A 27,010-nucleotide genomic window follows, 5' to 3' on the forward strand; every position below is an offset into this window, starting at 1 on the left:
CTGGGCTTTTCTAAGTTCATAGGCTTGGGCGGTATTTAATTTTTTCATACCTTCCTTTTCAGCTTTTCATGCCTGGCTGGCTGCCTTGTTTCTATTGGCCACGTGGGTATTCATCACAGAATGCAACGCCTAAAGTTCAAACTCGTTAAACTTTAGGCACAAGCTCCCCGAGCCGCTCATCGAGGGTTCTTTGCTCATCGCAGCGAAAAGGCAGCTTTTGTCTACATCTGTGTGAAATCAAGAATGATAGCTTCAAAAATAACTAAGAATTTGGAGTGGCAAACGTGCTGCTGTTGTCCTTCTAAACATATAATACACACAGCGCATATGTGCAGTGCAAAAATGGAAAGTTTAACCATTAACAACAATAACTTTGTGAACAGTCATTTGCAGACTCTGTGTGTGTGTGTGTGTGTGTGTGTGTGTGCGCGCGCGTGCATGCGTGCATGTGTGGCATTCATTGGCATCACAAGGGCAGAGGTTCTCCCACACATTGTCATGTCTTTTTCTTCCCATGCGGCCCTTTTTTTTCTCCTCTCGATCATCTGAGCAGCTTAAGCTAATATGCAGAACTTGTGATTGCTAAAGCAGAAAACATGATTAAGTCTCTCCTCTTTTTGAAAAAGACCCTCTGCAGTGCAGAGATCCTACAGGCTTAGCGAACAGTCTGGGTCAGGAGACTACAGTGTTCATGGCTGATTATCTTTCACTGAGAGGGAATCTATCACATGGGAAGATGGACGGATTTGATCTAGGTCACAACTGAACTGCAATTTCCTTTTTTATTTCTCTAAATGCCCTCTTTAGGTACAGCAATACATTTTTGTTCATGTATTGTTGAGGTGAGCTGGCTTCATTTCTTTTGGCAGAAAAATGAATGTCTCAAAGCAAAACTAAGAATGATTCTAGTTATTGTTGGGGTGTCATAACTTTCTCTCAGCTATAAACAAAGCCTGGACCCCAGGTATTAGTTAACCGGGTCGTCAGTTTTTAATTTAGGGATTTCGATATTCAGGGTTTTTTCTTGTTTTGTTTTTTTTTGTTTGCAGAGGACGAATGTCATTTCAGTGTTTGTAAAAAACAATAAATACATCTTAAATCTTTGATTTGTTGGAGTTAGTGAGTTGCTCTGCTTTTCTCTCACAGGGCTCTGTTGGGTTTTTATGAGTAGTTTGTCGGCCTATAATAATTTGTCCATGTTAATAAAAATCGTCAAAAGTTGTGTAATGTTATAAAAAGTGCATAAATAGGTCACTGAAAACAAAACCTCTGGAGTTTCGAATGTTTTTGATCAGTCCCTCCAGGATTTTGCAATGATCCGATCGCAACAATTCATGCAAAATTAGGCAGTCCCTGTGAATTCTGCTTGGCCTTGCAATTTTGTCTGATCCCACAACTTTGACTCATTTAATTGTACATCTGCACACAGCATATTGGTCCACTCAAGCTTCAGTTATTCACTGTTGATCAATTCGGAAGCTGTGGTGCCCAGAAAATGGTATTCGGGGGGCCCTGCAGAACAGAATATGTGTGATAAGCTTTCCAAAAGACGCAGAAGCAGTTTGTGTTAAAACGCGGCAGAGGTCACTGATGTTTTGCTCTCATATTGGATTTTGTCGGGAATTTAAATGGCCTGAGCTTCAGTGCTGTCAAGTGGCACGTGAACATGAGACTTTCATTTGTCTATAATAAAAACACTGCTGCAGTGACCCCGGATGGAACACTTTGGCACATCCACCCAAATCTCACTCACACACACACAAGCATAGTACACGCAAGTACATAAAAAATGAAATAATACTGTGCAAAGGGCTTAGAGGATAATCCAAGTGAGTGGAGTGTACTACATCGTCACAGGAATTAAATTCCCTCTTCGTCCAAAAAAGGACATGGCAGTAAGGATGGGTCAGTGGATGTCACACACGGACACGACCGCAAAGCTGCTCTCTTTACTTGTCCTACCTCACAGCGGGCTATCTATTCATGCACTCATTTAAGCAGCGTTTGTTTATTTCAATCTGTCAGCAAAATTTCACACCAGTCTGCAGCCCGTCTGGTTAAATTTTGACGTAATTAATTAACACAAAAGCAAAATCTCCCACCTCCGGCTGATTATTGACTGCATGTCTTAATCTAACTGTTAATACTGTGTTGTGACACTTGACGTTAGCGTCCTTGTCAGGTCAGTGGAGGCCCTCTGGGGACATTCATGATAAAAACATACTGACAGACAACTGTCATGATTTACCTGTATGACTCTAGCAACACGCACACAACCACATTTCTCTCACACACATGCTTAATGAGGTCTTTATGAGCCTGTTTAAAGGCTATTTGCATTTGCATATGTATATTTCGCTCTGAGCTACGTTTACAACAGTTATGCCACAGTTGGCAAACAACCAGACTCGGGGGCCAGTGAGCGCCCCGTGCACTCACAACATTTTCCAATTAAGGATTTGTGAGGCATTAATGTGGCGTGGCCTTTTGCAGACATCATATGGGTTTCAGGTTACATCAAGATTGAAATCTCTCATAGAGCTGCAGAGCACACAGGAAAGGGCTAAAATAGAAACAAAATTATGATCCAAATCAAAGTTGTGTGTGTCTGTTTGATAATCCGGTGCAATCAGTAGAGATTGCAGAATGGCTGAAGAGACCATGTATACTCCTAGACTGTTACTTCTGAGGTTATAGTGGCTACATTGTAGTTCTTGTACTTTAAGGTTTTAACTTTACTGTTGGTCTTGAGTATAATGTCAAACCCCAAAAACTCTACATTTCCCATAATGCAGCTCCATATTGTCTTTTTAAATATCCCTAACCCACGATAACCATGTTTCGTTCCTAAACATAACCAAAGTAACTGCCTACTTGCCTAAACTAAACATAACTTTAAGTTGGAACATAGTTTTTGGGACGCCATTTTCATATGAACTGTTGTATGAGGATATGTATCATTTAATAATTTAAAAAATACTTAAATTAATACTAAGAAGAAGAATAAAAACCACACTGAAATGAGCAAACCCAGTCTGGAAACTAAACCGAATTGCAAATACACACATAGATTAAAAAATAACAAAAAAAAAACGAATGAAAATACAAAACTATAAGAACTCTAAAACAGTGTCTGCAAGACCTTTTAGTCTCCAAACTGCTGAGATAACCCTGATGACTTTATACTAACATCATCAGGGCTTTTTACTCAAACTTAACAAAGCTCCTGCAGAGCCACAGACCACATAAAACTGTTTTCACAGGCTGAGTTAAACACCATGTGATGAGAAAACCGATTTTCATGTGTAAAATCTGTGGAGTGCCCCTTTAAGGTCATGCTAATGTCAGGAAAAATAGCACACTCTGTAACCAGAAATGTATCGCTTTGCTTTGTAATCATAATGAAATATGTTATTCCGAATAATCAACTGGCAAAAATGACTTACCAGTAAGTAACAGCAAATCATCTAACATACGGAAAACTATTGACACACACACACACACACACACACTCTGCTCTGTGTACTCTGTTTCTGTTTGTAATTTCAGCCTCGTATTGCAAACTCAGGCAGATATTTCACCTTGAGGAATTTGTCCTTTAGCTTCTTCCAGCTCTGTGCCACTCAGCACTTTTTTTCCCCCGGACTCCAGAAATCATTATCAGCCACTGTGGGGTATTTAAACAGCAGCCAAGTTGGTACTTTGATATTCCTCTTTCTCTCTGACATCCTTAACTCTCACTGATCTCACTGAGATGGGCACAACTGCAGCAAAGACTTAGGGGTAATTCGTCGTCTGAGAGGTGCATCTGCGTTGCAACGCTACACCACACACTGATGTCTGTGCATGGTTCATTTGAGTCGAATCTGTTGGACTTAGAAGCAAAGCATGTAAAATAATAAAATAATATGAATCCCTTATTTTGTCTCGCATCCACTGAGCCAACCCACATTCCTCCCGAGACGCCAAAAAAATCAATAATGCTGTAAATTTTGCAACAGTCACAATGAGAACGAGTATCAGTGTTTTCTCAATCAAATAAGTGCTTTCTAACCGTATAACACACAGCAACTCTCTTTTCTAATTTTTACAGTTTTGACAGAGAAGATAACTGTCTTTACTCTTTTATAGTGATACTCAACTTGCTTTGCTTGGGGGACACTTTTGCAAATGACAGGACGCTAGGGGCCCACAGCAGCAGCCCTAAACATGTTTCTAGGATTTTAGGACAATTCCAGGGTTTTAGAAGGTTTCTAGGATTTTAGGATGTTTCTATAGTTTTTGGACATTTCCCAGATTTTAGGCTGTTTTGAGAATTGTTGGACTTTAGGACACTTCAATAATTTTAAGACATCAGGGACTTAGCTAAGACCCCTGTTGTGGGGAAGGGGGGATCCTCCACTGGCACTCTCTTTTAAAATGCTCTATTTTTATGCTGTTTTGTGCACTATGGCACCCTATATTAAAAATAAAAAGTATATATCCAGTGTAAAACACTTAATTGTGATTTTACAGTGAATTAGAGCATGGTTGGGGGACCACCTGGAACCCCATCAGGTTCCAAATTTGGCCCAGGGCGGTAAGTTGCCCTACTGAATTGTTTTTGTACAGCACAAAAATAATAATTTAGAAAAACCTTGAGAAGCTTTGGTGTTAACTTTTAGTGCTCAAGTTTAAAGTGCAAATCTATGTTGCACAATTTCATCCAGTAAATTTCAGGCATTGTGTGCATGGGAAAGTTTTACAAGTTATTAGAAACCACATGATCACATTACATCGACTCACACACACACAAACCTACCATTCATGCCGTTATAGATGCTTCGATGATGTGGCGACAGCTCGTCTCCAGCCGGCCTCCTCTGCCCGTCTCTCACCGGGCTGCCAAACTTCCCATGGTCAGGGCTCAGACTGTACTGGTGCCTATGAGTTTCGGGGCTGCCCCCCTGAACCACGCAGCCTTTTTCATGGTGCTCCGTGGCCCCTAAATGTGACTGCCGGGGCTCTGGGCTCCCACAGCTTATACTGCTGATGCTGCTCCTGTTGTGCCTCTGATAGAGCTCCCCGCTGCCCCCCTGACCCAGGAAGTGCTGCCTCTGGCCCAGGAGGAGATCTGAGCTGTGGTGCTTGGGGTGCTGCTCTGGACTGCGTCGACCCACGTTCCTCCCGTATTTTTCCGGGCTGAGGCCCCGCATGACTCTACTGTGGTCAGGCACGGATATGGAGCCGCAGCGGGGCCGGCACAGCTGCGGCAGCGTGTATGGGTACTCCAGGCTTGTACTCCGGTGGCGCCCAGCAGGGTGCTCAGGACTGGACACCTCCCTTTCTCCTCCTATTCCACTGATGCTGCTACACCTGGGTTTGTGCACAAGCTCAGGGCTCCCTTTTTCCCCGCCACTACCAACCCCACCCACCCCCGGAGCCAGGTGAGGCTGCTTGTGGTGAGGGTGATCGGAGCTGTCAGCACTCCCTGCGCTGGAGGTGCTGCTCCCGTCACCAACGTCTCTCATGAGTAGCCCCTGCCCGGGCACCAGCAGCAGACTGCTCTGGCTGTCTATGGAGTTGCGGCACCCTCCCACCCCTACACTCCCTACCCCTACACTTCCTCCGCCACCACTTCCTCCAACTACCACCCCTTTCTCCTCGTCCAACAGAAGACAGAGCTCCTTCAGCTCCAGGTTCTCCCGGATCACCTCCTCCTGTCGAAGCTCCAGCTCCTTGAGTTTCTGGAGGTAGAGGGTCACCTCTTTGCGCATGATGCTGGCACTGTAGCGTCCCAAGCGCTGCCACTCCCTGGATACACGCTTGCCCTTTTGGCGGTCGTCGTCCAGGAAGCAGCACAAGTCCCGCAGCTCACGGTTGTCCTCCTGCAGCTTCTGGTTAATATCCTGTGAGGAAGAGGAGGAAAAAACAAAAGGAAAAGAAAGTTAAACGCTTGCTATTAAGATGCCGATCAGTGTAGAAAGAACGCAAATGTGCTTTTGATTTGGTACAAAACAAAATAATTTGTCTTCTATTGATTTAACTCTAGCTAAATCGTTGCAACCATTGTCCGATTTCAATCCATTTTGCTGCTCTTTTAGATATCAGTCAAACGCTGTATGCAAGCATAATGAAATGAAATCCTAATCCTCTCTGTCTTTTCCACAAAAGCACCGACTCACTGTGTGCCATTCAACGTCAAGTACATAATGTAGATTAGAACGCTCTGCTGGAGATGGAGAGGCCACACACAGAAATAAGACCGGGGTAGAGCTGTGAAATCACACGCCCCGAACATTTTACACCCAGCAACATTTACTTAAACATCCCTTCCCGAGAGCTCCTTTTCTCTCCCCCTCCCTCTCCCGCTCTCCTACCCTCCAGCTCTTTCCTGTGTAATTAGGCAGCTCGGATAGGATGGGTGGAGAGGTGACGGGGTCTCAGAGAAAGCCAAATGATCCCCATGTGTTTCATGTGAAGCCACCTCAGGCTGGGTCTCAGCTCTAGCTGTAAATATTGTGGACATTTGTGGCACATTCTTCTTATTAGCAGAAAATGAAGGCAGTGTAAAGGTTACTGAAAAAGTAGAATGCTTGCATGTACGTTCAGAGCAAATGCCACGTTTGTCTGAGGGCAGATCGTACTGCACATGCTGTAGATTTATGTGCAGGGATTGTCTAGGAATGTGAGGTGTGTGTAGCTCAGACAGGCAGAGATCTGGACACCAGATTTCAGCACTGGCATATGAACAGAGCAGCATGTCATCCCCTTCAGTTGTAGGGCTTGTTTGTTATTTATGGGAGGGGAGGTTGCAGTGCAAAATAAGGGAGGCTCTTAAAATAATTTTTAAGGACTGGGGAGGGAGTTCTGTTTTTTGATTTGGCTTGGGAGAACAACTTTTTTTTTTATATCTTAAATACCATAAGAACCATTTTTTCTTTGGAAAAAACTCCAAAATCACACCATTTATCATCGCCAGAAACTGTGAAATATGGTTATTTTTGGAGGGTTTCCTACACATACATTTATTTGTGGCGGCCTGCCATGAGTAAAACATCTGCCACCTCAAATTGACTATATATTTTGGGGGCTGGACTGTTCTTTAAGAGCACTGTTGAAATGTAAAGCGCAGTTATTTACTGCATCACACTCTCTGAGAGCTGAGCGTACTCTGAGTACAGAGGGAGCAGCAGCACATCTGGTGCATTGAAAGTGAAACTTAGCCATTAATTCTGCAGGGGTCCAAAAATTTGCATTCACTCACAGCAGCTGCTCTTCTTATCCATCAATCTGATCTGATCAGCTGTGAACAGATGGCTAGATCAATTATCTGCCCCACAAGTTACAAACTGCTGCTGAGGAACAAAAGAAGTAATGGAGGGCTCCCCCTGTGCTGCGTTTAAGGACCCAAAAAAACTTCTGAATTTAGAAAGGGGACACAGAATGATATAAAGGAAAACACATGCACAAAAAATATTATTATCATTATATTATATTTATAAAATTAGGTTACAGAATTTACATACATTAGGCAATTATTATCATTACTTTATTACTTTTTTTTCAGGTCATCCCCTGTTTGTTAATTGTTGTTATTTTACTTTTCTTTTTTGTGCTCATTTTTGGTAATCTTTTTTATTAGCCTAATTTCTTGCTAATTTTTTTTTCAGTTACGCATTGACTTTTCCTCATGTTTTTTGAGATATCAAGCCAATTTACTCAGGTTACAAAGGATTAATTGCACTTTTCTTTATTTTGATTTTTATTTTTTTCTGACCTCCCCAGCAAAAGTTAAATTAAAACTATAAGTCCGATTTGTTAAAGCAAAACAAAAAGCCCATAAAGCCTATAACTGCACACAGGGTGCACATTCATCCCCATCAGGTTCTCACACAGGCCTACACAGTGAACTTCAATGATACCATCTATTCTCACTCCATGTTTGCAGAGGCGCTCTCTCAACAGCAGAACATCCCTCCTGCTATGCGCGTTCTCAGGTGCGCTCCAAAACCTATGATCTCATCCTTCACCGATGCGCGCCCCCTCACCTTCAGCCCCCTGATCTCGTTCAAGTGCAACTGGAGGCTGCGATTGACCTCTCGGATGAGATTCCCGTGGTCCAGAATCACGCTCATCTTATCGGCCTCGGAGCGCCTCAGCCGCCGCACCAGATCCTCCTTGGTCCACTTGAGCAGCTCCTCGTCGGTCAGACCGGAGATGTCCTCCGCTGGACTTTCAGTCTTCGCTATCGACAGCTGGAGCTGGGGCTGGGGCGGCGGAGTCGCTTTCTCCATTGGCAAGGCTCCTCCGGCTCCGACAAAGGGCAGAAAATAGTCAGAGGCTCGCTGGCAACCTCTGCTCGCATCCGCTCCCCGGTTGACTGATAATGGAAACGGTTACCGGCAGAAAGTCAGTCGCATAGTTTGGCCTTTTTTCTCTGTTGCTCCCGACTCTTCCACTCTCCGCTAGAGCAACAGCTGACGATGCCGGCTGATACAGTGGAGAAGCTGCTCTGCTGTCTATCACTGCAACATCCTCTCCGTCGGGCTGTACAGCAGGCTGCCTACTTACAGCGTGAGTTGCCGCCTCGGTTTTAGTATCCAATTTCGGTCCCAGACGTGGTGGAAGTGCGTAAAGCTTCGGCGGACAGTCGGTGTGCACACCTGCCGCCTGTAGGCTCAGCAGACAGAGAGGAGAGAGTCTGCTGTGCACGGCAGAAACACAGATAGAGGAGGAGAGGGAACAGCTCTACCCCTCTCTCTCCGTCTCTCTAGCTCTCTCCCTCCAGGGGTTTGTGCTCCACCAAAAATACAGCTTGGTTACAGCGCCACTTAATGTTCACCGACGCTCTAAACCAGCTGAGTGAAATGCTGAGTTCACTTACTCTCGGATTTACTGCTTCTTACGTGTAGTGCAGGAGGGAAAACGCAGGTTTGTATCGGGTTCAAATGTTCTCCCAACATTTCCCAATGTGGAAATGTGTCGAATAGCTTGTAATTGCTCATACTGACTGTTCTCTGTAGGGTTCCCAACTTTTAGATATTATCCATCATTAATAAAATTAGGTTGTTATAATGATTCAGACTCAGCATGATTACTTGAGTCCTATGATCAAAAAAATGTTTACGTTGAAATCTTTTTTTCTCTCTCTCATTCCAAATTCTGAATCCCTCTAGTTTCACAGCAATAATGTTTGTGTGTACAAAGGAGGCTATTTATGTGGTTCACAAATCAGTTCACTACTGAGACCCATCAGCCTCCAGTCATAGTAATCATAGTACATTTTATTATAGATCATGATTTATAATATTTGTTGCGAAAAAAGGAGAATGTGTGTTACTCATATCAATAGTCGATAATGGCCCAGCAAATTTCAGAGACTAAACAGCAAAAATACAGTGTTATCTGCCGATTACACCACTTTACTGCCATGAAATTAGACCCCAAGTGTGAAAATACATATGGATTAGCTTTTGGTAAAACTCTGAGTACCGGTGCATCCCAAAGCGTCCTTCTCCTTCCTCTGACCTGCATCAGTCACACATTCTCCTGACCTCACGCAGGCTGCACATAGGCCCACAGGAGAAAATATATACTGTAAGACATACAGTTGAGTTGATTAAATACCTCCAGAATAATTCAATAAACGTTACTGGTATATTAAGTAAGCATCAGCATGACTACTCCCAGCAGTTGACCAAAGTGTTAATTCCAGTACCATGGACAGCTACTAATTATAAAACTGTACAGAGAACATATATAGCAGCTGGCCTACACATGTGCTACTTGCCAGTTGTTACTTAACTTAAAAAGGTATGTTATTACAGGGTGCAGTAGGTGAACACTGAGGCTGGGAGTACGGTGCATCTTCTGTTTATTCAAAGAAATCAAGCTTGACTTAAGATGTATGAAAAAGGGTATCTGGGTTTGAGTCAAGCTGCCAAAATACTTTTCATTTACTGTTACAGGCTATAACAGCAATGCATAATAAAGGTGATCATATGAATGGAATATAAGAATTGTATGTAGACCTAATGTCAAAATCTGTAGAGACAAGTGATTTGAATTTGGTGGAAATTAATCTCCATCAAAACAAAATAAATAATTATGTGCTCTTTGTATTATAGGATTATAGAAACCATAAAAGAGGCATAAACTCAAGTAGGTGCTCATATTTATTGTATCAGTTTCTTTAATTGTCTGCACTTTCATTACACTTTCCCTATTTATCTTATTTTATTCTTCTCTTCATGGATCAACATCAGTTTTCTTATCTTGTATTCAGTTGCCTTTTACTAGCATGCAAACCCCCAAATCCTGACAAAAATAGTTATGTTTTTTTCAAAAACACATGGGAAAAAAACACATCATAAGCACCTTGGCAAGAAATGTCCAGCAAACTGAAAAAAAGTAAAAAGTGACAGAAAAAGGAATTGGAAATTGGCTTGGGTTGGGAGCGACTATTATATATATTTTGTTTATTTTTATTTTTTTAAAGGAAAAAATGTCCAAAAAACTACATACATAATTGCCTTAGTTATATGTTTAAATTATGTTATAGAAAAAGAAAATATACAGTTTGTATTACTTATTTTTAGCTTGTTTTCTTTGGGGTTTTTTTCTATACCTTTCTTTTTTAAATTAATTTTTTTATGCTTTCTTTTTGACCAATTCTTGATTTTGAAAGAAATCAAGCCACTTTTTAATTTATGGTTTATAGGTCACTCAGTTGAGTGAATAAATTAACTTTGCTTCCCATCACTGGCCAAAGATCATAATATAAATAGACTGAGGTTGATACCGCTCTACACAGTGAGTAACCAAGTGGTTTGATAACAAAGAGTAAACAAAAAAAACGTCTAATCACACGTCATCACACTGTACACGATAACAACTCCTTTGCTTCAGGGCCAGATACGTCGTTGCCGTAGGCCAATACTGTAAACTCACTTTCCCATAGTTCCCTTCTTGCCGTGCGTACGCAGAGCACGCTCCTAAAACGTCAAGGAAAGAACAGCCAATAGGAGACGCCCTAACTTGGAGTAACACGTCACTCTAGTGAAGTGCAGGAGCCGGCTGGCAGGGAGCGATCCCCTCACCGTCGTCTTTCTGCCCTGTACATCCGTCTGCTTTTACCTCCAAATGCTGTAATTCCTCTTCACTACAGCAGACGTTTTACTCTTGTTTATACCCGAGGCCAACCTGATATACAAGGTAAGCACTCGACTTAATTTAGCTGGAAAGTAGGCCGCCTGGCTCTGCTTCCATTCATCGAGGGACAGGAAGTGGGTTAATGCTACATTCCGTTAGCTAACCCTGCTAGCCGTTCACCGTAACGTTAGCTTGAGTGGCAGACAGAGTAACGGAGGAATATTTGGCAACAAGACGGTTTACTGTCATATTTACTGGGTTTCTACATCACTGTCGTTATTATAAAGAGTTCCTTGTGTCTTTTTGTGGGGATAGAAAGCAACAAAACGATCACATTTGTTCATTTCTGCGTAGAAATGCTGTTAATGGCAGATACCATCCCTGAGTTTCTGTTTGTCAGTGATGATACGTGGCGTGTCAAACGCTAGCCTCTGTCATAATATTAAAGAGAGTAAGACACAGAATAAATACTTTAACCCTTTGAAACCCGAGTGAACTGGCTTGATTTTTTACTTTTCTTTCAAAAAATTATATGATAAGGCGGCTATGAGCAACGAATAGAAATGGCCCAAAAATTAGCAAGATATGAGATAAAAACAAGAAGTAACTTTATAATAAATAGTATATATAGTAGCTAGTACTTAGTATAGTAAGTATATAGTAAACAGTATATGGTAATAAATGAACAGACAATTTTAGAAGAAATAAATGCATAATCAGAACAAGAAAATTACTTGAAATAAGAAAAAAATGAAAAGTTTTTTTTTAAGCGAAAACAAACAAGTAAAACTACGTAAACTGTTTGACACTTTTCTTACATTATCAATTGAACAAATTGAACAAAGTTACAGTAGTGGTTGCTTTTTTAGAGGTGTTTATAGTGCTGGGTGATAAAGTGGAAAATCTATGACGATTGGTGCTTTCAAAAAACATTTTCACAATTGGATTTTTGATATATAATCATCAGTAATGTGGATATGACCAAGTTGGTTTAGGCAAGAAAAACAGCAGCTTGAACTGTCAGATAAGTTCAGAAAATTACATCACTGTACTGTTATGCAGCCTGTAAAACCAGGAAAACACTTAAAATATTATAATAATCTAAGACAATATCTAGTTTCATATTATGATATTGGTATAATGTAGATTTATTGCACAGCACCGGGTGTTTATAGCTACCAGGATATAAATGGCCTCTTATCTCAACCAGATTATTGACACCTGCAATAATTAAATTTCATAAATATAAAAGTGTGGTGTTGTACTAGAATCATCAGTTCAGTGGTTGTTTAAGTGACAGAAATAATAAATGTAGATTGCCAACTATTTTTATAATAGACTGATCATTTAACTCATTGCCTATAGTTTTGGGTTTTAAACTTGGAGGATTTGCTTGTTCTCTTTGTCTTATATGATGGTTAACTCAAGATTTTGACATTTTAAAGACCCGTTATTTTGGTAATTACATGAGAAAATTATTGTTTTTATGTGATTGTAAGTTATTTATTTGATAGGTACGATGCAATTTAACATAGTTTTCAATACAGAGCACGATACTCATGTGGCTATTGCCCATTTTCAACTCCTTCACCCTACTGGACTTTTATAGTTACATAAAAGTATCTAGTACACAGGTGTTATGCCTACAGAAGTATAAGTAATATTGTGTCCTCTGAAATCTTTTGCCAAGGCTTACAACAAATGATTGTTGCTTTTGTTTTTGTCATCTTTTCAAATGCACCTTGAAAGCCTACTGAAAGGCTGTTGTTCGCTCAGGGAATACAAAGTTCCTCTGATAGTGGTGAGAAAGAGGGAGAGTAGACAGTTGCTATAACAGGATCTCTGGTGATGCTTTGCTAAAGGCGTCATTGATGTTTCACTGACACAGGCCAACAAAGGTGTAACCTAAAAATACCACTGGGATTCCTTTGCATTGTTCTCGATATCCAGAAAATACGCTGGTCATGTTTACTGATGACACACTTGTGCGTCATTCTTTCAAATCTGTGTCTTATTTTAGCATAAGAGAGAAGGGAGCACCTGTATAAAGAGCAGATCAGTGCAGTGAAAAGCACAAACAATTTAGACAAACAGGAAAGAGCACCTGTATAAAGAGCCGCTCTCTGCAGCTCCAGAAGAACGTAACAAGTTTAGGCCATCAGTGTCACTCAAACTATATCTAGTTCTTTTGTTGGACTTACAACCTCACTGTAATCTATTCGGGCTCTTTGCAGCTGAAGCCCGATAATGGCAACCTACCAGGAGTTCATCCAACAGAACGAGGACAGGGATGGGGTGCGATTCAGCTGGAACCTGTGGCCGTCCAGCCGCCTGGAAGCCACCAGGCTCGTGGTTCCAGTTTCATGCCTCTTCACACCACTCAAGGAAAGGCCTGACTTGCCGCCGGTCCAGTATGAGCCAGTTTTGTGCAGCCGGGCTAACTGCAAGGCAGTGCTTAACCCTCTATGGTGAGTTAAAGAGAGAACCATGTCCCTGCTTTCAGATTTGACCTTTAAATGTTTGTTTCTGCAGCAAAGCATCAAAGAAAAAGGATTTGAGTAGACAGATTTAATATTTTAACATTGGAATTGTGTTTAACCATCTGTGCATCTTTCTTTTGCCAACGATGTTTTGACATTTCGTCATTCTGGCACTCCCTCAAGGGTAACTTTGTTTTTTGTTTTGTTTTATTTACCTGGACCATATTGTCCTTTGTTTTTATGTCTAAGTGACTAATTAGTGCAAAAGTTTTTGAAACTGGTCCAGCATTGAGCGAGACTGCTGCAGCCAGCAACTGGGAAACTGGCTGCAGTGTAAACCCTGCAGGCAACTGAGCACTGTCAATTTGCATCAACTAAAAGTGCTCGTTTTTGCCACTGACAGGCCCAGATTGTTATTAGAAGTGTCTGACAACTCATGAAACTGAACTTGTGTTATACAGCAGGATCTTTTTATATTGAACCCGAAACAGCCTTGAAATCTCAACCGCCAAAGACACCACACTCCATTTTAGTAAACAGTGGTTGAAGCGTTTATACTGTAGAGCAAGCGTATTTACATCAGTGTGAATTTAGATTTTATTTTTAAACTTAACTTAAGTTGGTCATTCTTACAATAGTGGGTAGTTGACAAGATGTCTTAGTGAGTTTTGTTTGCTTGTCAAATTTGAATGAGGTGTGTTTAATGGTGATAAAATTAGTTTACTGTTTTTGGTTGATTTGACAGAAGCAATTTTGTGACTCCATCTGGTCAGACAAAAAGAGGTCTATCTCTAAAGGGATCTTTTCCATAATTTTGTCACATAAAAAACAATCTGAGCCTATCAGTTCTGGAATTTCAGAAATTGTTGCTCCCATTAGTCACTTAGAGGCTCCAAGGGGAAAAATACATAAACTATCATTTAGGAAAAGAAAATGGGGATGAAAGAGTTTTGCAGGGATTTGAATTTGGCGCTGAGTTCAAGAATTTTTTTTAACACATCAGCATATGAAAATGCTGATGTGTTCCAAGTACAAGGCGTGGTACATAAGAGCGGCAAACACACCTTAAGTGGCCCACTATCAGTCACGGTTACACACCTGCCAATTGGATGCAAACCCTGAATTTTTTTGTTCCCTCCTCCACAGTCAAGTCGACTTCAGAGCCAAAATATGGGCGTGCAACTTCTGCTTTCAGAGAAACCCGGTAAGCACTGACGTTCAGTTTGATATTAATGGTTGACATAACTCATGAGGTGACACAACTCAACGTGGACGAGCTACATTCCTTTATTATTCCTTTGTCTCTCTGCAGTTCCCGCCCTCTTACGCAGGCATATCAGAAGTGAACCAGCCAGCTGAACTCATGCCACAGTTTTCTACCATTGAGTACATAGTACAGGTAAATACAGCATACATGTCTGCACTCTGACCTCGGCCCTGTACATTGAGATTATATGTACTGCAGGTGTTCTGTGCAAAGGTGAATAGCAACTATTTCATCCTGCAGCAGCTGAGCAATGTTGTTATGGATTTGGGGATCATTTCCCATGGTTCAAAGTTTGGTGCTCCTATTTTGGTACATTAGTTAACAAGGTTTGTCAGATTCATGTAGTATTTAGATATGTTAAGTCAACAACAGGCTTTATTAGATATTTTGTACTTGAATTATATAGAAACATGGCTTTTTGATCAATGAGGGCTTGACTACTATTGTGACTAACAAGTGTGGCCTCATAAATAATGCATGTTGTTTCCAAAAGTAATATGAGCTGTGAATGTGCTTGTGTAAGTATTTTAGACTCATTCAGTACTGTGTATTTCTCAGTGTCTTTATCAAGATACAAACCAAGAATACAGAGAACACGTACAATGCATTAAAATGCCAAAAAAGTCTGAACAAATTGGCTTCTTTAGACTGAAGTCAACATTTTGTGTGAAACATGGAATTGCAAATGTAACTCAAACAATCAATATTGAGCTTTGGACATGTGTGAAATGCAAACTGGTGTAAATACACCTGAAATTTTAATATTTTAGATCTCATATTGTCTGCCAAAGAGAGTTCAAGACAAGTGGAAAGGCAGGTCACATGAAATACTTGCAACATTAGCCTGTTGAAATTGTTTTATTCTGAAATATTTGCATTTTTAATAATGTATACACATTTCCTGTATGTTCTAGTTGTATTTTAGCAGAAGACTTTATTCAGCAAACAACAAACCAAACATTAGTTCAGCTTCTCCTTCTTCTTAGCAAACATTTTTTTTCAGTTTGCAGACAAGAAAAATAAACAAAGACATAAATAAACAGTGACAGCTACTCTGTGTATGTGTGTGGAGACAAAGCTCACGATTTCATCTCTCCCATCTTCTTACAGCGCGGACCCCCGGCCCCTCTCATCTTCCTGTATGTTGTGGACACATGTTTGGAAGAAGAGGACCTCCAGGCCCTCAAGGAGTCCCTCCAGATGTCCCTCAGCCTGCTGCCACCCAACGCTCTGGTGGGTCTCATCACATTCGGACGCATGGTTCAGGTTCACGAGCTCAGCTGCGAGGGGATCGCCAAGAGTTACGTGTTCAGGGGGACCAAGGACCTCTCCTCCAAACAGATCCAGGTGTGTGGGTTTGAAAAATGAGAAACATGGAGGAGTTAATGTGCAAATATAAAAAACGACAGTAATAACTGCTTTGCTTTTGTGTGTTTCAGGAGATGCTGGGTTTGATGAAGCCAGGAGCAACAGCAACAGCTGGTCGCCCACCAGCACCTCAGGATGCTGCAGCCTCTTGCAGGTGTGGAGGAGCATTAACACCTACCACTTGTCTTTCAGTTAAAGACAAATTCCTGTATTTTTCAAGCTTGACCCAATTTTCCAATGTTTTTCTGTCTAATTGACTCACAGGAACAACAATTTTTGAAATTGGTCCAAAATTTTGAGAGGGTGTAAAATAACACCAATCTGAGCCTGTCAGTGGCAAAAACAAGCATTTTGAATGGACATAAATGAAGGGGCACACCTGCCCCGAGTGGTTACATTGTAGGTTTCTCTCAATACTGGACAGTTTCAAAAATTGTTGTTCCTACAAGTCACTTAGACACAAAAGATGAGAAAATAGGGTCAAGGTTGAAAAATACCAGAATTCCCTGAATGGTAGCTGTTTACATAAGTTAAAAACAACACAGTCAGCTTTTCTTGTCTAAAGATTATTTGTTTTCATAATCAGGTTCCTCCAGCCTGTGCACAGAGTCGATATGAACCTGACTGACTTGCTCGGTGAGCTTCAGAGAGACCCGTGGCCGGTCCCTCAGGGCAAACGGCCCCTCCGCTCCACTGGTGTCGCACTGTCTGTTGCCGTCGGCCTGCTGGAGGTACAGCAAACACACACGTGCAGAAATACAAATAAAGTGGATACAAATAATGCCACACTCACTTCCATAAATGTATTAACACAATGCAAACAGCATATCTGGGTGTTTACTTATTTTCGTGACACAATAAATTGGCAGCCATTTGTCGAGGTCCTCACAGTAACGTGAACTTTAGCCTCTTGAGGATGATTGTGCCACATGTAACTGTTCAGAAATGCACAAACTGCCCGATGATTATCTTCCACAGGAGCAGTCCATGTGCTCTGTCAGTTCAAAGGCTAGTTCCTTGTTTGCCTTCTGTCTTTTCCCTCCACCATCATTATCCTCTCCTACTGCTAATCTGCGTGGTTATATAACTGATGCAACAGATCATTCTCCGACTAAACTCTCCTTCAGCTGATAGGAGATGAGGCCCGATTAGAATAAATTTGGCTCTCTTAGTGACTCCAGAGACACTGATTTGTTGAGAGGCGTTTGACTTGATAAATGGATCTTTTACATATAAAGCAGAACTGCAAAAAAGTGTTTATCAGCCACTATTTGTTGGCTTATTTAATGGATTGTTCTCTTTGAATGAGAACACGTCGTCCCTGTATAAATGAGTCACTGTGTACGTGGAACTTGTCATTGTTAAAAGCTCATTTCAGTGGCTCTGTCACAATGTGGCCTGCTTCCAAATGTCGCTGACTTTCCCAGATTCCTGGACTATAGACTTTGTTGTAAGTCTTGACTGTGTAACTAATTCGACAAAAGCTCTATATTGTCGTTGGTATACTCTTTAACCAATAGCAAATTAAAACAGCTTTTTAGAATTGATAATTATTTTAAGTGACTTGATAAAATAATTAGGAAGTATTATATAATTCTGTTTTGTTGCTGATGTGTAAATCCTTCCCGCCCACACTTAGTGCTATCAGATTTCAGCTTTTAAATGTGTCTTAAATAGGTTTTATTATGGATTACTGACGCTGTATTTGGACAGATGATCTTAATTCTTTTAATAAAGCAGTCTTTTTTTATACAAATCTTTAAATTGCACATTTGAGAACTATGTCAGTAGTCCATTAACGCTCATTATCCACATTCACAGACCGAAAACAGGGATCAGCACACGTGCTGCAGTTTATGAACAGTCCTGAAATGCAACCTGGATATCAATATGGATACAAATGAGTGCATTCTGTATATTTCAACTGGCAGCAGTCTATTATAACTCAGGGTTTCTATGGATCCTTAAAGTCTAAAAAGGTATTGGAGTCATTAATCTAAAAATAAGGCCTCAATTGGCATTATAATGCAACATTTTATACCTCACGCATTAACCTCACACAAATCATGATAAAGGAACCAACAGCACTCATAGATTTGCAGTCAAATGGTAAAAGCACGAATCTTTTTCGAGGCAAAGCAAATGGATATTTCTACTATACTATAAGTTCATTGTTTTCCATATTTTCCACTCTAGAAAGTTTTGCATTTTCTCAGCATTTGAAGTAGACCATCTAACTTTTAAACCTTACCAAGAGAAAATCCTGTTTTATACCAAAAAAACAAACAAAAATCACCTAAAAAAAGAACATTGTCAAAATTGTCCATAACTGTATGGAATTTATGTCTGTTCATGTTTTTGTTTTTTCATTTAATTTTGCTTATTGTAAAATTGGTTTTGAATTTAATTCCAAGTGACATTGAAAAGTCTTTAATCTATCTTGAATGTAACTACTATGTGATACCGTATAATTACAAGCTTGTAACTCTAGCAGATCAACTGTACAGTGATTCTTAACTGAAACCCATTTCCTCTTGTCTTTGTTTTCAGGGTACATTCCCCAACACAGGGGCTCGTGTGATGCTGTTCATTGGAGGGCCCCCCCACCCAGGGCCCAGGCATGGTGGTGGGAGACGAGCTGAAAACCCCTATCCGTTCCTGGCACGACATCCAGAAAGACAATGCTCGCTATTTGAAGAAGGCCACCAAGGTGAGCAAATGCACAAAGTCTCAGCAGCTCCTGGCATTTGCATTATTACTTACGGTTTTCTTTTGTTGTGAAAAAGTCACGATTGAAGTCATATATATGTAGGGTATGTTCGCTGACATTAAGTTGTTGTTTCATGTCTTTTTTCCTTTTTGTCTTTTGTACCACACAGTACTATGAAGCCATGGCCAACCGCTCAGCAGTGAACGGCCACTGTATTGATATCTACGCCTGTGCCCTGGACCAGACGGGGCTGCTGGAGATGAAGTGCTTATCTAATCTCACCGGGTACGTCAGCACTTCATTGTTTGGGATGTGTGGTTCTTCACACACAAAGAAATTTGATTCTAATGGATCTGTTAAAATTTCTTATCAGGGGGCACATTGTGATGGGAGACTCCTTCAACACCTCCCTGTTCAAACAGACCTTTCAGAGAGTCTTTAGCAAAGACTACAATGGAGACTTCCGCATGGCCTTCGGAGGCGTCCTGGAGGTCAAGGTAAAGAAGTGATTTAGTCATTGAAATAATACTTCATATCAATGCTTTCCTTAAACTTTGAGATTTCAGAGCATGGAAAACATTTACATTTTCATAAATATTTTGTGTCTGTCTTTCTCTTTAGACATCAAGGGAAGTGAAGATTTGCGGGACCATTGGTCCGTGTGTTTCACTCAACTCCAAGGGTGCCTGTGTTTCAGAGAATGTGAGTCGCCAACCCAAATTCAGATTCCTTTCTCCTCACAACTGAATTGTAATCTGAGAGCTGTTGTTTCATCACAATATGTCCTCTGTGTTTGTGTAGGAGATGGGCATCGGTGGCACGAGCCAGTGGAAAGTGTGCGGCCTCAACCCTTCCACCACTTTGGGCATTTATTTTGAAGTGGTGAATCAGGTGAGAAAAACACCTTCTTGGACCTTAGCTTGTGACCTCCAATGGGATTACTGCAGGGTGATGAAAGAACAGGCGCTAATTACATCAAACAAGTGATTAATTGTGGGATGATGAAGGCTTCGTTTGGAAAAACTCTTTAAACAATGGCTTTTTGTGTGTTTTCCTTTGTAGAATAAGATCATTTGTTTGACTCGGGCAAAGAGAGAAGTGATTGAGAATAGTGGTCTTACTGTCTTGACTTGTGTTTGTGTGTGTGTGTGTGTGTTTAGCACAATGCACCAGTTCCCCAGGGTGGCCGAGGGGCGATCCAGTTCGTAACCCAGTACCAGCACTCCAGCACACAGAGGAGGATACGGGTCACTACTATCGCGAGGAAGTAAGACACCTTAAAAACACTCTTAAAAGGAACAGTGTGTAAGATTTAGGGGTATTTAGTGGCGTCTAGTGGTAAGGATTACAGATTTCAGTCAGATGGAACTTCTCACATTTATAATTTCTTCAGTAGTCATTGTTCAGGAGGTTTTTACTGGGAGCCGAATTATCGGCAGAGGTCTCATACTCTCCAAAACAAATAAACTAGGTGATTAAAAATTGGTAAAAACGCCAAATAAAATAAATAAATAATAATAATAAATAAATAAAATAATTTAAAAAAAAATTCTGATGCTGTTTATTGCTGAGGGGCTGCCAACTATGGCGGGCAACACAAAAACCAGAATGGCAATAAATGGAGCCTGTTTTTGTTTTTGGTTTGTCCATTCTGGGCTACTGTAGAAACATGGCAGTGCGTCATGGTGATTTCATTAGCCCCCTATATAGACATAAACAGCTCATTCTAAGGTACCAGAAACACAATGGTTCTCATTTTCAGGTGATGATACACTAAAGATTATTTTATTTTATTCCATTTCTGCCAATATATCTATTTTTATTGAGATATCCTAAATCCTTCACACTAGAACTCTTATTTCATGTCAATCTGGAACATTATTATCATTATAAACAGCAAGTTATTTGCAGAAAAGATTGTCTTTATGCACTTACACGTGTTAGTTAGTGATAATAGGAGCTGGCATTTTGTCTAGAGAGAGCGACAGCTAGAATCAACATAAGCCTTGTTAGACCGGATGTTTACATTCCTGCAATTCATGGCGACGCCTTCAGAGACTTGTGCGTCATTCACACCACACCCAAGCTCACCTGTGCCTCCTGCCTCCTCTCCTCTCTTTTTTTTCTTTCTGTTAATACCAAAGCTGGGCCGATGCACAGTCCCAAATCCAGCACATCGAGTCGTCATTCGACCAGGAAGCGGCCGCAGTGCTCATGGCTCGCCTGGGAGTCTTCAGAGCCGAGTCGGAGGAGGGGCCAGACGTCCTGCGCTGGCTTGACAGGCAGCTCATCCGCCTGGTGAGTGACGCTCACACACCGGCTCTTCCCTACTCTGTGACGAGATCGATGCATAGTTGGCATACGTAGAGTTATTTGATATTATTTCAATTCTGTGATTGCTCACGTATTGTGTTGCTGTGTGATGTGACGGGTTGTGTAAAAGCCAGGTTATGTAAGATGTGTGTTTGGTGTTTAAACAATGTTGTGTCTCCGGCTGTTTCAGTGTCAGAAGTTCGGACAGTTCAACAAAGACGATCCTGCATCCTTCAGACTGTCAGAGTCTCTGTCCCTCTACCCACAGGTAAGCCTGCCTCCTAGTGGACTTGCATGAATGCGAATCTGTAAAGAAATTTCAAATCCTTATCAGGGATGTTCCTAACAGCTAGTGAAAATAAAATTTGGTATATTACAGTAGCCATTTCGCTCCATGCATTGCGAACATTATACATTATCATACAAACTGCAGCGATTAATGACGAATCGATTACTTGTCAACTATTAAATTAATAGCCAACTATCAGTTTCGGTATTTTTAAGCAACGAAAAGTAAAAGTTTTCAGATTTTCGCTTCTTAAATGTGCATCCTGGTGACTTTACTCCTCTATGACAGTAAATTGAATTTTCATCTTCGGCTTTGGAAAAGACTGATTGGCATTTTTCATGATTTTTCTGACAATTTTTAGACCAAACAACTTATCAGTTAATCAAGAAAATAACTGACAAAATCAATAGACAAAAAAGATAATTGTTAGTTGCAGCTCTAATGACAACAACGCAATAAATAAACGTTACTATGTATTTAACGTTGCAACTTATCTCCATTCAAAAACACACACACACACACACACACACACACACACACACAGAGTACCTTTCTCATGCATGAGTGTGCATGCAAGTTGGCACACACATACACTGAGGCCTCTCAGGATCTCTCGTGTGCCCAAAAGCGCCTGTCTTGTTCGGCCGAGCAAGAGGGCATCCAATGACAAAGCATATCCACAGACAGCCGCGGACTCGTACTGATAGTGTGCACGCAGCTCCATCCATGGAGTCTGAGAGCAGACGTGTGTTTGTGCATTTTTGTGTGAAAGAGATATGAGAGAAAGAGAACCGTTGATGATTAGAGCTGCCGGTTAGTCTCGCATGCCGATTCAAAATCCTCCCGTTTTCCTCTGGGGATCAGCTCGTATTTCTGGTGCCGACTAGAGACAGAAAAAAAAGTTTAATGGACGAGTTGAAGTATAGTGCACATCCTTAATTCTTACAGATTTGATTTAAAATGTAACAATCGGTTCTTATTATGAAACCGTCCGCAGTCTGAATTGATTTGCATGAGGATTATAATGATTTTCAAAAGCCTAACATTTTCTTCCTCTCTCTGTCTGCAGTTTATGTTCCACCTGCGGCGGTCGCCCTTCCTGCAGGTGTTCAACAACAGCCCCGATGAGTCGTCCTACTACAGGCACCACTTTGTCAGGCAGGACCTGACCCAGTCCCTCATCATGATCCAACCCATCCTCTACTCCTACTCCTTCCATGGACCACCAGAGGTCAGCCTCACACACTCCACACCATCACCATCAGTGTCAGAGCAGCAGGATGTCTTTATAAAAATGTCCGTCGTTGATGAATTATTTGGTGATTGAATTCCTCTGAACTCATCGACTTGTCTCCTGTTCACAGCCCGTCCTCCTGGACAGCAGCAGCATCCTGCCAGATCGAATCCTGCTGATGGACACTTTCTTCCAGCTGGTTATCTACCACGGAGAGGTGAGACAGAGCAGCTCCAAAAACCATCACCTCCTTCATTTCGTTCGAGAGGATACAAACATAATAGACGACACAGCAGGCATTTCTTAAAGCTATTATTTCCCTCTTTATTTCCAGACCATAGCACAGTGGCGAAAGGCGGGCTACCAAGAGATGGCAGAGTACGAGAACTTCAAACAGCTGCTGCAGGCTCCGCTGGACGACGCCCAGGAGATCCTACAGTCGCGCTTCCCCATGCCGCGCTACATCGACACAGAGCACGGAGGCTCACAGGCTCGCTTCCTGCTCTCCAAGGTCAACCCGTCACAGACCCACAACAACCTCTACGCCTGGGGACAGGTACGCAATACAATACCATTTCTCTACTTTTTAAACATGAAAATAGATTTGCTTTAAGAGCTCATCAACATTTCTATCCAAAAATATCAAATTGAGAGGATTTTAACTCATTTGCTGCGTCCTTGTGCAGCTTCAGTGGGCTGCAGTTAATTACAACCTCCTAATGAGCTTTCATCAATTCATATGTGTTTAAAATAATTCATGAATGTTTCAGAGATATATCATTCACATCATATGTCCAAATCAAGGCTTTAAAGGGATAGTTTGGGGATTTTTCTGAAGTGGGGTGGTATGAGGTACTTATCCATAGTCAGAGTATTACATAGAGCAGACGGCAGCTGACACGCCCTCAGTTTGGAGACGTAGACGTACCAACTTCTACCAAGAGGTTGAAGTACCACAACAAAGCAAAGTGATGACCTGCTGTGGACGAGGATTGGCATTTTCTTGCCACTTTTTGAAAAGGCCTCCCTAAAAAAAATCAATATCACTTTGAATGGACACTATATTGAGAAAAATGTCACCCCTTTACCTTGAGACAGCACTTTTCTCTGGCACTATATTTTCTTAACCATAAAACCTTCATATTCCAACGTATCTCTCTCTTTCGGCCCATTCAGTCATCATTTACAAAACTTCTTTTGTGTACTTTGGTTCACAGAGATATCCTTTAGTCTGCACAGTGAATGACATTTAGTCGCCACTGTCATAATCACTCATTGTTTTAGCAATACTTTCTTGTATTTATTTGTCTTTTCCATAAACTGCTGAGCATTTGACCCAAACAGCCAGTCTGCAAGCTAATACCGTGCACGGCACAGTTGCTCTTTTGCGTAGGAATATGGAAGTTATGAAGTTGAGAAAATGTAGTGCCAAAGGAGTTGTCTGACGGTAAGGTGGGGAGGTGAAAATATTCTAAATATAATATCCACTTAAACTTATATTGATTTTTATTTTAGCTAGGCCTTTTTAAAGAGGCTAAACTACATTTTGCTGCTGCTGCCATACACAGATCAGCTTCCATGTTGAGTTGAGTTTATTAACTTTCTCACAGCAAATGCAGAATTTTCAATTAAAAAGGTAGAACTATCTTTTTATATAAATTTTACATCATAAAAAATACATATGTTAAAAGTCAAATCACAAGATGGTGATTTTAATCACCCTTCAACTCAACAAGATGTAGCAGGATGAAGGACAAATGTAATTACATCACGTTACGTTACTTTGTTTACCCACGCGGAGGTTCCCCCCCGTACCTCTGGGTGGAAAAAAAACAATTTGACAATCTAACTGTCATCAAACGCAGGTCTTGCATCTGCTAACCTCTGACTTTTAAGTGTGGAGGATTGAAAGCTGAAAATAGCATTAATCTTTTATTTCCCATGACGAGACAAACTCTAACCTGCAGTTTACAAACACTGAGTCTGAGAATGAGATTATCAAGAGGACAAGGTCTTGCATAAGCTAATCTTAGCGATAAACCTGTTTGCTTTAATGAAGTGCCCAGGGAATCAGAGTTATGTCACAGAAATATTTTTACCTAAACCCCTCAACCCCTGTTTTATGATTCCCGTGCATCCGCAGGAGACGGGAGCCCCGATCCTCACTGACGACGTCAGTCTGCAGGTCTTCATGGACCACTTGAAGAAACTGGCGGTTTCCAGCTCAGCGTAGACGTCTCCGCTCCACCTCGGAGTGATCCGACATTCCCGCTGTGATATAGGGATCCATTAACATTTCCTGTTTTTGTAAAGGAGCCAGAGAGTCAGCTGTATGTGCTTGCTTGATTGTGTGCTTTCTGGAGTCACATGTGACATATCTGTGCTATGAAATGTACAGAAAAAGGGAGCACAGTTCCTAAAAAAAGAAAAAACACACACATTTGTACTCATTTTCATTGTTATTTATGAGAAACGGCTCCAGACTGTCCTCATGTAAGCAATATCAAATCCTCTATGTCTTATATTTGATATTACCTCTGACATGCAGAATGATTAGACTAATGCTGATTTTTTTGTTTTCTTTTTGTGCGTTTGTCGTTAACATGTGTGTCTACTGCATCAGACTTGGTCGAAGGCTCTTGTTTAATAGGATGCTTATATGTGTTTGTCTATAGCTAAAAAAGAGTTTTCTCATGAATAAATTATAATGGTACCTCTAAGAAATGTTCAACGGGCTAATTCACACTGTTGTTAATCACAGTTCATTTGAGATTTAAAATCCGACACGGATTATACCTTTTTAAGTGTTTTCCAAGAAAATTCCCTCTGAATAATGAGGATTAATGTTCCGAGAAATCAATCACAACTCAGATGAGACTGTTTTTCAATGACGAACATTTAGATTTATTTTTAAACTTTATACACACTATAGTTTATCCCGTGTCATCACCATCTGGTATTTTGCACCCGATGACTGCCCAAGTGTCTGTAATCAAACTTTAATATACTGTAAGACTGTATAAAAGGGACAGTTGTTTGATTTAGATCCTGTCTGGAGTTTTAATGCTACCCACATAAAACGCTGTCGGCAGGAAACACACTGTCTGTTTTGTTTGATTCACAAAGCATTAAAAAAAGGGAAAAAATCAACTTTAGCTCTGGATTTTCTCATGGAAGTCACAGAGGTTAGCAGTGATGCTCAGTTCATACACGAGCATCTGTTTGTTGATGTGCAGCAGAGGGAAAGGTCTTGCTCTTACCCGTCTAACGTTGCAGATTTGCATGTCAGTGAGTGCGAGAGACAGGCATGCAGCGTGTTGCTACAGCAGCAGGTCCTCGTGCTTATCGGAAGCGTCACTCGACATCAACAATTGTCTTTTTCTCATTTGCTGCTACTGTACATAAAGCCCGGACGGCACGCAATCACAAAGCCGCTCGCACACCATCTACTGTCACTGTAAGCTGATTCCAGAGCACCCAGACAGTATGATTTCGAGGATCAGTGAACGACAGATTATGAAGACTAATCCTTGGGGGCTATCTGTTTAGAGGCAAATTCTACTCTTAGCAGCTTTAAGCGGAAGTCGCCGCTGAAATACAAATGAAGTCTGTGTCTATCAAGAGCTTAGGCCGTACAATGTTGCACTCTGACGCCACATATGCTCCAAAGGTATTCAAGGCCAAGTAAAAAGATGCAACGGCTCTTAATCTCTTTTGACATGGATACTCCGGCACAGTACCAAAAGCTCCTTTTAGGTCTCATGCGTTTTTCAGTCTAGATTGGTGCAGCTGCGTGACATCTGATGCTCCAGTGTACATGGATATGAAATTATCTCATAAAAAAACATAATCGTGTCCTCATTTTAATCTGCTTGTATATATGCTTTGCCATCTCCATGCAAAGGCTGCAGCTGTGCATGTGCAATGACGTTCAAGGGAACAAAAGCACATTAAAAAACCTCCCAGCACACTTCTTTCTTTTTTTTTTTTTTTGTCTTCGGTGATCATTCATGATGCTCATGTCCATGTGATTCCCAGGCTTAGGCAAAGCTGGAAGGAAATGTGTTGTCTTATTATCTCCTATCAAATCCTAACGGATCAGTTCTCGTCCAGCAGCCAGAGAAATCCATTCCCGCCTCTGTCCCAGATGACTTATGTAAGATTTCTATATGGAATATGGCATAGCATGTTTATGTAACTATGATTGACACAAGAC

At 41.1% G+C, this 27,010-nt stretch overlaps 2 protein-coding genes across 2 annotated transcripts in view; one reads left to right on the forward strand and one right to left on the reverse strand.

Moving 5' to 3' along the window:
• ccdc85al (coiled-coil domain containing 85A, like) overlaps positions 1 to 8,606 on the reverse strand; it is a 28,874-nt gene extending 20,268 nt beyond the window's left edge. Inside the window, exons 1-2 of the mRNA XM_042485662.1 lie at positions 8,031 to 8,606; positions 4,802 to 5,888 (exon numbers count right to left, since the gene is read on the reverse strand). Of these exons, the coding sequence (XP_042341596.1) occupies positions 4,802 to 5,888; positions 8,031 to 8,276 (1,333 nt within the window). The 5' untranslated portion in view covers positions 8,277 to 8,606. The remainder of the gene's footprint in view (positions 1 to 4,801; positions 5,889 to 8,030) is intronic.
• Positions 8,607 to 11,029: 2,423 nt separating this feature from the next.
• Positions 11,030 to 25,525, forward strand: LOC121942028 (protein transport protein Sec23B-like). Its single transcript, XM_042485097.1, is given in 20 exon segments — positions 11,030 to 11,196; positions 13,368 to 13,601; positions 14,760 to 14,817; positions 14,926 to 15,012; positions 15,991 to 16,227; positions 16,320 to 16,402; positions 16,835 to 16,979; positions 18,799 to 18,843; positions 18,845 to 18,958; positions 19,128 to 19,243; positions 19,332 to 19,455; positions 19,580 to 19,660; positions 19,760 to 19,849; positions 20,119 to 20,225; positions 21,103 to 21,256; positions 21,462 to 21,539; positions 22,630 to 22,791; positions 22,925 to 23,011; positions 23,129 to 23,350; positions 24,938 to 25,525. Coding segments are annotated over 19 exon segments (2,301 nt in total). The 5' UTR covers positions 11,030 to 11,196; positions 13,368 to 13,380; the 3' UTR covers positions 25,028 to 25,525.
• Positions 25,526 to 27,010: the final 1,485 nt, after the last annotated feature.

This window comes from Plectropomus leopardus, chromosome 4 (assembly GCF_008729295.1).
Source record: "Plectropomus leopardus isolate mb chromosome 4, YSFRI_Pleo_2.0, whole genome shotgun sequence".
NCBI classification, from domain to species: Eukaryota; Metazoa; Chordata; class Actinopteri; order Perciformes; family Serranidae; genus Plectropomus; species Plectropomus leopardus.